General features: G+C 41.0%; 1 protein-coding gene across 1 annotated transcript in view; it reads right to left on the minus strand.

Annotated features, from left to right (window-relative positions):
- Positions 1–12,593, minus strand: part of LGR4 (leucine rich repeat containing G protein-coupled receptor 4) — a 78,502-nt gene that overhangs the window by 28,472 nt on the left and 37,437 nt on the right. The window contains exon 3 of the mRNA XM_069857466.1: positions 645–716. Within this exon, the coding sequence (XP_069713567.1) occupies positions 645–716 (72 nt within the window). The remainder of the gene's footprint in view (positions 1–644; positions 717–12,593) is intronic.

The following is a 12,593-nucleotide window of genomic DNA, read 5'->3' on the forward strand; positions in this document are numbered from 1 at the left end:
GCAATCAGAAATATTTTCATTAGCATAAATGCTACAATTTCTGGATACAGGTTTTTAAACCCTCAAACAGAAAGCTCTTTTTATCCTTAGCTACAGAAGAACAGTTGAAATTAATATTCTTATCTCAGAAAGGAAAACAGGCCATGGAAAAAAAGGCACACAATTCCAACTTCTTTTAATTAAACTTGTTTTTTCTAAGAGCAAGCCATTTTCACCTAAAGAAGCAAACTATAGAAATTATTTCTATCACCAGTAGGGGATGATTCAAAGGTCAAAGATCTTTTTACATCTCTAAGTACTAATACGACCTGATAATGTCAAGGCACCTGACTGAGTAAGCTGAGTGGGTGGAGAAAACAAAAAAGCTTTATAGGGTTTTTTCTTCTGCTGCTATACAATACACTTCAGAAGCAAGTAAGTGTTCTAATTAAACACAATTACCATTTAGTCAAGTTCACCACTGTTTATCATCACCACTTACAGCATGCTTTACAAAAAAAACAAAAAAAAGAGAGCTATCATTTGGAGGGCAGTGAGCAGCAGAGAAAGGGGAAAAATTTTCATCCAGCCTACCAGTAAACAGGCTGGCAGTGCACTAAGAAAGCATACAGCTAGCTATGAAGCTCTAAAACCCGATTACTTACAGAACTTTGAGTTCTTTCAACCCAGACAAGGCCTTTGGATGGATAAAAGAAAGGTCATTGCCAGCCAGTCGCCTGGAAAAAAATTGTAATAATAATTTCAGTCGCAAAATACAGTACTTGTACAATCATCTAACAAAGAAAATCAGTAATATCTCAAATATTGCAGGCAATTATACATTTTGCATCAGATTATGCCTTATTCATGATCTTCCAAGCCTCCATCAGTTACTTCAGTCACTGCACATCTTTAACAATGAGAACACAGTACTGGCCTCTTGGACACACTTTTGCAAATAAGCTAGAAAAAACAAACCCCAGAATGATAAAGAATCTTATTATGGTACTAGGTGTGCAAAGTGCATTTATTAAGGAATTATTAATGTGATCCCTTGGCTTTCAGCACTGCTCTGCTGAAAATCATACTCTGGTCCCCGTGTGTTTTTAATCTACACAGTAGGAAACTACACCATTAAGTAAAAATAGCTGGATGCTAGCACAAGGCAGGGAAAAGTTTCTATGAGAATCCCAAATGTGAAGATGACACTCACAAGCAGGCGGTATGTTCACAGTGCTGACAATTGACAGGATGCCTGCTGACATTACCAAGATCCAATCTTGGTCATCTTTCATCTTTTTGGCCAGCTATTTGGACAAACTTTTCAGGAAAGAAAACTGTTTTGTGGGAGGAAGAAAGGGAACAGGATCCTCAGCTGTGCTCTTGCTCTCAAGACGCAGCCAGTTTCAGACTCGGACTGCCAGACACTAACACAAAGCAAATTGTGAAAACCACCATGATATTAAAAGCAATAAATACAGGAGACGCTACAGAAGACAAGGCAGGAAAGCAGAAACAGCAGCCAAAACAGCTGCTTTCAAATAGCTCAATTCTCCCTTCCCCCGTTCCTTTTTTTTTCTTCAACCTTTTTACCTCTGTCCTGACCAGCAGACCCTGTGTGGTCCAACCTTTGTTGAGCTGCTAATAGTTGTGACATGAGGTATTTTATTAAGGGCAAAATGACAATAATGCAAAACACCTGGTAACCTACAGCTGCCAAAAGATGCCATCCTTTCAGACAAAGTATTTGCTTTCAGTATCGGTTTTATATCCAAGCTGAATAAAAGCAACGTTGGAGAAGGTTGTACACACAATTAAATCATCTGGTTGAAGTACTATGTACAACACAGTAAATGTTAATTAAAAAAAAAAAAAAACACTCCATGTGCTTTAACAAAGGTTACAGACTTTCAAAACCCTGCTCTGCCATTACAGGGCACTGTGAGGCAAGCCAGATACACGAGGGAAAAATATTATTTCAAAGAGGGAAATGAAGGAAATAAGAGCATCATCTGCAGCTTGCCAACACATAGCAACGTTATGACATTTTTATCTTGGTCTCTAACTATGTAAGAGAGATTATCCAAAGCATTTGATGCCTACATAATCTGCTTGCAGCAGAATTAATGACCTGATAAAATGTTGTCTGACAGAGAGCATACTAGTTATGTTTATCAAATCCATTTCTCAAAGGTAATGGTTTTATTTAAAAAAAAAAAAGGCAGAAAAGGGCTGTTTCTCATGAACAGGAAGGTGACAGCAGCAGATATTACTCAATTTTAGAAAACTGTGTTACTATCATTTGCTAAAATAGACCTTGGTATCTGGTCCTTGTATTCGCAGGCACACTCCCATCGCAATAGCTATCATTGCAAGTGTGTTTAAATCTCAGCTTCTTCTGGTTTGTTTTATTGTTTGTTTTTTTAAACAATAACACAACTTCTTACTGCTGGAAAACATTTGTCTGCATGGCTTGCGTATAACCAAACAACTCTAAAACCAGAAGAAAAATAGAAAAGCAAAGTATACTTAATTCTTGAAATCTCCTATTTGCAAATAACCTCGGGATTTTGGAGATGTCGTGAGTTCTCAAATACTTTTAATTTTTAACATGAATGAAAAAATTTCAGATGGCAGCTAAACACTCCCCTAAGACTGATTTTGTTGCCAGTAGCTGCCCAAATCAACACTATTAAATTTATCTAGGTGGACATGAAGGGAGGTTTGCAATATTTCAATGGCTTTCTTTTTAATAATTTCATAAAAAGTTCACTGTAAACAGAAAGAAACATCGATGAAACATGCTGGGTCTCCACACCAGAGAGCCAGGGATCTGCAAAACACAGGTTTATCTTAAAAAGTGTTCAAAGCATCAAAATAGAAATGCTTAAATCAAGATAAATTTAACTGAGGCTATAGCTCTGAACTATTTTGACACTCGAATGCTAGTTGATGGTGATCCCTATCACACGTATCAAAAAGCTGCAGCCTTGTTAACGGTAGATCTGGCTGAAAGCACTGCCAAGGTTCCCCATTAAATGGCCTGGTGTGTAGTTTGTCAGACACAGAATTATAGAATGGTTCAGGTCCCAACCCCCCTACCACGGCCATGGACAGCTTTGATCACACCAGGCTGCTCAAATTCCCATGCAGCCTGACCCTGGACGCTTCCAGGGATGGGGCATCCACAACTTCTCTGGGCAACCCCTTCCAGTGCCCCACCACCTTTATAGTAAAGAATCTAATCTAAATCTACCCTCTTTCAGTTTCAAGCCATTACATCCCTTGTCCTATCACTAAGTGCCCCTGTAAAAAGTCCCCCTCCAGCTTTCCTGTAGGCCCCCCTTTTAGGTACTGAAAAGTGACTATAAGGACACCTCAGAGCCTTCTCTTCTCCAGGCTGAATATTAACCCCAACTCTCTCCGAGGTGCTCCATCCCTATGATTATCTTCACGGTCCTCTTCTGGACTCAATCCAACAGGTCCATGTCCTTCATATGTTGGGGCCCAGAGCTGGACACAGTACTCCAGGTGGGGATCTCAGCAGAGCTGAGTAAAGGGGCAGAATCAACTCCCTCAACCTGCTGGCCATGCTTCTTTTGGTGCAACCCAGGATACGGCTGGCTTACTGGGCTGCAAGCGCACAGTGCCAGCCCTTGTGGAGCTTCTCATCCACCAGCACTCACAAGTCCTTCTCCTCAGGGCTTCTCTCAATCCATTCTCCATCCAGCCTGTATTTGTGCTTGGCATTGCCCCGTCCCACGCACAGGACCTTGCACTTGACCAGTTGAACTTCACAAAGTTCATATCTGCTGTAACTTCTTCTTTCCCCTTAAGAGGCTGAGGATTATGACTTGGTTTTAAGAAGCCAAATCCAATGTAATAGCCTCACTGAATGTCACTAATACAACCTACAGAGCACTGGAAACAAAATACAGTTGAGCCAGAGCAAGGCTTGCGTGACTTCAAACAGCAAGATTTTGCCTACCTCAAGGCAACTCGTGTTTATTCAGCCTTTTTGCAACCAACCAACAGAAAAAGAACAACCTGCAATCCATTACATTTCCGTTCCTCCTCCACCTGGCACCCTTCCAGGAAACAGGATACAACTAGCCAAGTGTGCAAAGGCTTTACTAATCAGTTTGCCAAATATACATTTATCATTCACGTTCTAGCCTTGGGGAGCACGGTTGCTCATTAGGAAGTTTCAGCTACAGCTCTCCAGCAGGCAAAGACCAATGTATCATACATGGCTCTTAATACACTTCCCTCTGTTGCAGCATGCAGCAGCTGAGAAGACGGTTAAGATTTCTCCTTACATAACCAAGTTTGTCTTAAAGAGAGAAATGAAAAATTTGTAATATATAATAAAGCACATGTACAGTATATAAAATAATATGCCACTGAAATCATGCAGTTAAGTTTTCTACATATTATCTCCCTTCAGTGTGTCTCACAAATAACCACATTCAGATTTTGAAATTTAATACTTCAAAACAATGAAACATTTAAAAAGCACCTCTCTTTCTCTCTCTCTCTCCCCTCCTCCTCATACACACACAGAGTAAACGGGCTAAAGAAAAATCAGAGCTTTACCAGGCCTCAAACTCTAGCACAATAGAAAGGATGCAACTTTTATCTCCTTGTAGGAGACTCACTAACCAGCTTGGGACCACCCATGGAGGGACAACTCCACACTTCAAGTGGCACCTGAACATGGCTCTACATTTATGCTACTGAGAGCTAACACTACATCCTTCCCTCCTGCTTGAGCGGATACAGCCTCTGAGACCTCACCTGGAATTCCATCTATCACTACTGAGTCAAGATGCATTACCACGTTAGGAAAGAGCTCTTCCTCCAAAAGGCAGATTCATACACAAAAACAGTGAAGACTTAATTGAATAGATTATTGTTAAATGCCCTGCTACCTTATAGGCCCCAGAAACTTAATTTGCTCTCTTTCTTACTTCCCTTGTTTGGAAACTCTGCCCAGGACTGCAGGTATCCTCAAATCAGTGCACCCAAGTTACACCTTGGAGGTTTCTGCACTAGAATCCCAGTAGTAATGTGTGACCACATTAGATACCTTTCATCTAGGTTGGCAACCCTCTAGTAATTGCCTAGTATTGAAAATTATAGTCGTCTATTTTTACTTAAAAAAAAAAAAATTCGAGTGTTTCAATGGGACAACATTTCTGCAAATCTAGACAAATTCAAAGAGATAACAAATTTCAGCATAGCAGAACGACAGATCAGGAAAAACAGAGGACAAAACAACTCTGCTCTTCATCCATATATGGTAGGTGAGCAATACCCTCTAATCATTATTTCAAATGACACAGTAAATGATCTCCAGACGTAGAGGACACATTGTTGGTATTACAGAAATCAGGATACAATCTGGCTGGGGAATAAATCTTCCATAGTATCTCATTCCCATAGTACACAGCAAGCATAGCTTCTTGCACTGAAACTCTTCTGAATGCAGCAAAGACTGTTTTCTCTCTTTTGGGAAATTAAAACTTCTGCAATTATGAGTCTGGCAACCTAGCTGCATGATAACCAAGCCAAGTTAATCGCTGGTCTCGCTCCAGAATCAGGGAGGATGTCCCAGGGATACATTTTTGTCTGTAACAATTAAAACCATCCCTCTCATATTGACAGGATGCAATACAAACCTCTTGGAAACGCCTCTGCTTGTCTTGTATCCCAGATGCTGGTGAACCTAAGGTCTCCTTTTGTGATTCTGTGGATCTTGTGCACACACACATAGAGACATGGGCAGCAGGTGCTTTTCCAGTTTTTTTTCCCCCCCCATTGGTGGTATTGTGGGATCCTCCTAACCCCAGCTATCCCTCTCCTTTGTGCTAACAATACATCGGCTACTTTCTCCATGGATCAACTGTAATATTACTTCCACACTGAAAATGCAAATACTAACAGACTGCAATCCTGATGCGTCATAATAAATCACTGGATTTATTATTTTTATTTCTACATTAGCTGCTTTCTAGTAAGACTAAAGACTCCCAATTCAAGATCTGGTCAAGGCTAAACCTTCCACAGTCCCTCTGTGTTCACTCACCATCTCCTTTTAAATCTCCATCTTCTATCCATTTTCATTCCATTGGAAAATACCCCACTGCTTCCCCATATGCCCTTTTGCAATTTCTTTACTTTTTGTTGATTTCCACCAAACTATTCCATCACCTACATACCTTAATATCAACTTTTTCAGGGTTCTTTGTGCTTTGCACACCAACTTGAATTTTGCTTCATGGTATCCCTCAACAGAAATCACAGAATCATAGAATGCTTTGAGTTGGAAGGGACCTTTAAGATCAACTAATTCCAACCACCCTGCCATGGGCAGGGACAATAACCTTTGAAAATGCCTTACAGACACATTTGCTGGGTATTACGAATTAGATTTGAAAAACTTTAAGGGAAGAGCTTCAGGTTCCACCAATTCCATAAAAGCAGCCATTTCAGAACAGAATTCGGTTTTCTTAACTGATGACGCATAATTACGTGCTACCATTTATTTGTTGTATGTACAGGCAGCTCCTACCCAAGCTGGGCAGCTGCAGAAGGGGACGGGCTGGTAAATGGAAGCTGTATCACCAGACTAAACTTAGCTTTGCTTATCTGTGATTAGCAAACAGCCCCTCTGGGACTTCTGTCAGCTGCAGCCTGCTGCCTGGCTGTGAAGCCAATCAATAACCTACAGATTCTTCCACGCCAATTTAACATAACTAAATGGATACTTTATTCTGCTGCTGCTAATGGAAATCCCATTTGCCCCCTTCTCCTTTTCTTGCAAGAGTCTCAGTATTATACCACCTCCACCACTATTTATAAAATCAAGATTATGTAAGCCAAACACATCAGGGTAAAAAAGTAAGTCTGTAACTACAACCAGCATTGAAACTGCACCAGCTCCATGCAGCCAAGTAGGCAATTCTAATCCCCAGACCTCCCTTTCTAGCATTTACAGCTTTCTCAAAGTCACAATGAACTTCAAGGTAATAGCTTGTTCTCAAAATGCACTGCTGATATAAGATTTAAAATGTCCAGGTAAACTAAACTGATTATCTTGAAAGTTTGGCAACAACTATTCTTGAGCAGTAATGACAAGTTGTTGCAGTAAGCAACTTTGATTGCTCTTACCTCCAAAGAGAAAAGCAGAATACGTTTTATAAAACACACCTTCATCTCCCTAATTGCACTGTGTCATGATAACTTTCGTTAGCTCTGCCACAGGCCAGCTGGGCCTTTCCCTTGAAAGCTATCTCAAGGCATTCAGGTGAGCCTGCATATGGTGATCCAGGTTCTGCCGCTCTGGATTTCTCTCTCACTCCAATTTCTCACTGCGCAAATAGCAAGCACTGCAGACACCACCGTGTTTACTCAAGAAGGAGCTACCCAAGACAAATATTCCACCTTCCTCATCATAATGCCCAAACTTAAATACTTCTGTGGCAGAGTAGCAGGGAGCTGGGTGGTTTTCAGGACTTTATTCCTTCTTCCTGAACCTTGAGAAAGCCATGTCTAATAGTAAACTTCTCCTTCTCTCCGTGGATGCTGAGACATCAGAAACACTTAGCTGTACTCTGGGAACAACTTCCGAAGTGGTGGGCCAGCTGCTGAAAAAGCAGGGGAGGGGATTTGTGGTTGACAGCTCCAGTTCAGAGGTTTCCAACACTCAAAGAAGGCTCTGTGGATTTGATACCAACTTCATCACAGGCCAGAACAGAGCAACACGCGAGACAGACGGGATCTCTGCTGCCCCTGCAGATCAGCAGGTGGTCTGCTACACTGAACTGACAGCTCTTCCAGCATCACCACTGTCCCTCCTAGCGCTAAATACATTTCACTTACCAAGTCTGTAAAGCAGAGACACAAGGATGAAAGTAACTAAGCTCCATTTTGATCAATTGGGATGCAACAACTGAATTGACTACAGATTTATGCTTTTAGCAGATAATGCTACTTGGATGCTCAGAAGGTTTCCAAGATCATGAAATATGTTGGTGTTTAGACATGAAAGGGTGAAAAAATGACTGTTGAAATAGTAAGTCCTCAAATTTGCTTCAACCTGTACAGGCTGTCTCTTGTCCTGGCATTTACTGGCTTTCCAGGCATGGGATCTTTTGAATGACCATGCATATAACAAGTGACACTGCAATATACAAAGAGGATTAAATCTACATATACTTGGTAATTAAGTCTCCGTTACCAGTTTTCTAAGCACTTCAGATACACACTGGGTAAATACAAGACCCAGGTTTTATAGATACCTTCGAAACGTATGACCTCAGAGAAACGAGAGTACTTTTCAATATTATCTTTGTTTCACATTTTGGTCAACTGTTAACTTTCTGCCAGGTGAAAAAAGCAAGTAGATATGTTATCAGAATTATCTGGAATTTTACTTTTCTATAAGAAGGGCAGGAAAAGAACTTTACCTGAGTACTAGACACTGCTTCGGTTCCAGGATAAAATTGGCCAATGCTCATTAGGCAAGAGTACCTCAGTACTCACAAAAATATACCAAAATACAACCACCCAAGAGGAGTGGAGGAAAAGTGGCAAAAGAGTAACTTCATTTTTCACAGCGTCTTCTTATGGTAACATACAGTGTCATACCAAGACACTATGATGACAGAAAGCACTAAGTTACTTTTTTCAGAGTACAGGTATAACACATATACCTCTAACATATAGGATTTGGAGGTTTTCTGGGTTTTTTTGTCTGAATAACTAAGGCTTTTGCAACTACTCTTGAGGCCCGAGCCTGAAGCTAGCTGCCCGCTCTCTCGCCTATAAACACTTTTTGTCCCACACTCCAATTCATGAAACAAAAAAGAGGAGGTTGACTGCATGATACAAGCACTGTTTGGGTTACTCTACCTGGAGAAACCCAGCGCAAGAGTTTCTGAGGCTACTGCTCAGCCTCCAGAAGTTTCTTATCTGGTCTATATGTTCAGACAGCCCCAACCTGGCAGCTCAGGCGGCGTAATAAATTCAGGCTCGTAAGACAGGTCTTGAAGCGTAATACCACAAAGTTCAGCCTCCAGGGCATTTACCTAAGCCAGCTTCTGTGTGCACACACATGTGAAAATAATGCTGAACATTGAAACTCAAAGACAGCAGCTAAGGTAAAAGTTTTGCTTCCACCTAAAAGTACTTGCAGCAGAATAACCAGTCTTGGGATCCTTATACACAACCATACCAACTTTTGCAAATTAACATGTCAAAACAAAAACTGGAAAGAAACTTCCTCATCTTCCAAAAATAATGGAATTTACTCAACCTACTAGCATCCGTCCCCACAAACAGGAAAAATATGCAATGGTGAAGCACAGCAAGAACCTTCTAAGCTACAGGAACTTTATTCTTGTATCAGCAAGATTGCAACCCATCCAGAATCAAGGAGTTTTAGGAGTTGCATAGATAAGAAAACATTAATTAAACACAAGTTGGCCAGCATGTTTTTAAACATCATTTAGCATCTAGTGCAGTAGGTGATGTTTAAAAATATCTTAGCTGACTGCGGTTAATTCTACTTGGGAGTCTTTGCCTAAAGGTTTGTCTTGACTAGAATTTGAAGGTGCAAGTTACAACATGTTGATGCACTTTCTAAAGCTTCAGCGCACACAAGGCAGCAAACGTTTCTAATGTATGCTAGCTGGTCAAGTCGAAGCTTAGGCACTTAACTTGCTACCACATGTGAAACCTACACCTTGCATTTTCTTCATTGGAACTTTACCTCTTGGAATTCAGGCTGGAGCAACTGAGGAAATTACCTCCTCCAGCTGTTCAAATATTCAAAACTGGCAGATGGAGGAAGAGCGCTCATCAGCTTCCAACCCGTCAGCTGGCTATTTCTGAAATACCAACAAAAGACGTCTACAGAGGCTGCCTTTATAACAGAGCAGCTGAAGAGAGCTTTTGGCTTGTTCCTTGGGCTCTACTGGTGGGGCTGAATGGACAGATAGAGGGCGGTAAGATTTCCTATCTTACCAGCTAGTTTCACAAGAGAATGTTTAACTACAGCCTCGGTTACATGTCAGCAATCGCAGGGCATCAGGACCACTTCTTACAAAGATTCATCCTTACCTTTTCTACATAAAACAAGCCCTTTGATCTCCAGCTTCCCTCTACAAATCCTGGGACTACTCATACTTATGAAAGGGAGAGGAATTGTACTATCTCATCAATATTTGTATTCTACCTTGAAAATACTATTTTCAAAGCCCTAGCAGTGAAGGACAGAAACCCTCCTTCCACCAAATGCTTTGCAGCCAGGTGAGGAAAGACCCTGCATCCCAAACTAACAATTCAGCCTTGGTGGCCTTGGCAGAACTCCAAGACATACTTTATTCATATCACCTAAGTAATAAAAAAAAGACAGACACTCCCCCTCGCTCCCCAAGGATAATACAACTTGGTGCCAATGCAGAAATTAGAAGGAAGGGGACCATCTAAATTACACACTGAAATAGATACTACAAAAGCAAGCAGCTGTGACATTTCAGCCAGGTGGTCATCTTCAGCTGCAGAGGAAAACTAACTCTAGACATTTCCCTTGCAGATACTTCCTGATTACAACCTTATGGCAAAACCACATCATCTACACTGCCAGTATGCATTTTAATTAATCCTTATGTTCTTAAAACATACTTTGTCAATTAAAACCCATGATCAGAGACTCTGGCTGACAGGGGGAGAAGGGTTTGAGGTGTTTAAGTAGATCTCTTAATGCTGTAATCAGCACGGATATAATTAGTCAAGCAAATTCTCAGTTGTACTGTTCTTTTCCTGAAAAACTGCAGTTGCACACGTGCTGTCTCTTGCTTGCTGTTTATTTACCTCTCAAAAAGCAGATTAGCATTGTCTTTCAGAAAAGAGAAAAACTCAGTAATCTAAACCTTTCTTTTATTACTTCATTTCCCTAACCATTTTCACCAGCTAGCAAATAAGAACCTTAATAAAAAGCCTGGCCTTGACTCATGAAAAAAATACATATATCTGAGGGCAATGTCAAAGAAGAGAGACTGAACATAACCCAGAAACACAACAGACTGGCATCAGCATACAGCAGGAAGGTAATCCAGCACTGTAGTCTCTCGTTTCCTTAAAGAGCAATTCTTTTACTTGCAGTACTGCTGATACGGTCTACAAAACCCCAACAGTCATTGAGCATCCTCCCTAAGCCTTGTTGGAGAAGGTCAGAGTCCTGGTGTGCAGCTGACTGGCTGGGAGGGGACCGGTGCTTCCTTTCAGACAACACATGCTTGTGTCACAGCTTGCTGCCCTCTGCCTTCACCACCAACTCCAACATAGAGAAGCAGCCAGATAGCCCAAATCTTGCCATTGAAACCTTACCCATCAGGGCAGGGTAAATAAGCTGACAACATTTTAAAGGCTTAAGAGTGGAAATCAAAACACAGTTAAAAGGTCATTAAGTTGAGGGGACTTTTGCTTTATTTGAGTGGTTTGAGTTTCTGAAGGCAGACCAGAAAATTGGTCAAGAATAATTTTTATTTGCCTTTCTTGACGAAACAGCGTCTTTTTGATTCATCCAGCAAATCATTGGCAAATGGAGTGAACAGAAATCATACAGTTAAAATCCTTCAGACTACTTCAGCTAAATTAAAATATTAGAAGAAACTGCATCCGTTTAGAAGAGCATTAAAACATAACACAACCTGGCTCTTCTGGTTAAAAATTCACATTGGAAAATGGCTTCTGCTTTCTAAAACCACTACATTATCTAACTGTATTTCCCTCTTCTAGCTTTCTATAAATACTTCAAGGTGTGGTTAGAAAACCGTGGCCAAGTTCTTCAAGGATTTTTAGTTTCCATATCAAGTTCAGGGTTGCAGCGTATTTACGTTAACATTTTCTGGAGAATACACTTCATTAACTGCTGCGGCAAAACCCTTGGTGGTCTGCTCCTTGCTGACTCTGACCATTGCTGTTTCAATCATTTGCAAATTACTTCCAGATGGGTATCGGTTACACAGAGATGGAGAATTTTTATAACATTTATAAATAGTGCAAGAATCCTACAGACATATGATAAGTGTGCTATGCAGCGACACGCATGACAAGGCTGAAGAGGAGCACGTGGAGCACAGAACGCAACAGGCAGATTCTGCCCCCACACAAGCTGGATTCCCCTTGCTTTTACCTGCAAGTAATACTCAGGTAGGACACTATCGCAATGGTACCTGCAGATTTGGTACTTTGCAAGAGCGTCAGTTCCCTAAACACAGCCATTTAGTGTCATTTCAGATGCTCTCTTCCACTCGGCCCCAACTGCCATCCGTCCTCTCTCTGCGTCAGACCTGTCAGTCTTATGTGGGTGTCTCAGATAACCCAGCACATCTAAAAACAGCACAGGATGCATACATTGAAGCACCAAGGTTGCTCCCCCTTTGGTGTGACGTAGAAGGCACCTTTTAATCAAGCAGACAGCTTTTTTGAAGTCTGGTACACTGCTTCTTCCACTTTTATTCACTAACGTTCATTTTAGGATTCAGAAAATGGTCTTCTGATGTCTCTCCAGACTACCAAATAATTCACTGCATTAAGGAAATTAC

Source organism: Phaenicophaeus curvirostris, chromosome 5 (genome assembly GCF_032191515.1).
Source record: "Phaenicophaeus curvirostris isolate KB17595 chromosome 5, BPBGC_Pcur_1.0, whole genome shotgun sequence".
In the NCBI taxonomy this organism is placed as follows: domain Eukaryota; kingdom Metazoa; phylum Chordata; class Aves; order Cuculiformes; family Cuculidae; genus Phaenicophaeus; species Phaenicophaeus curvirostris.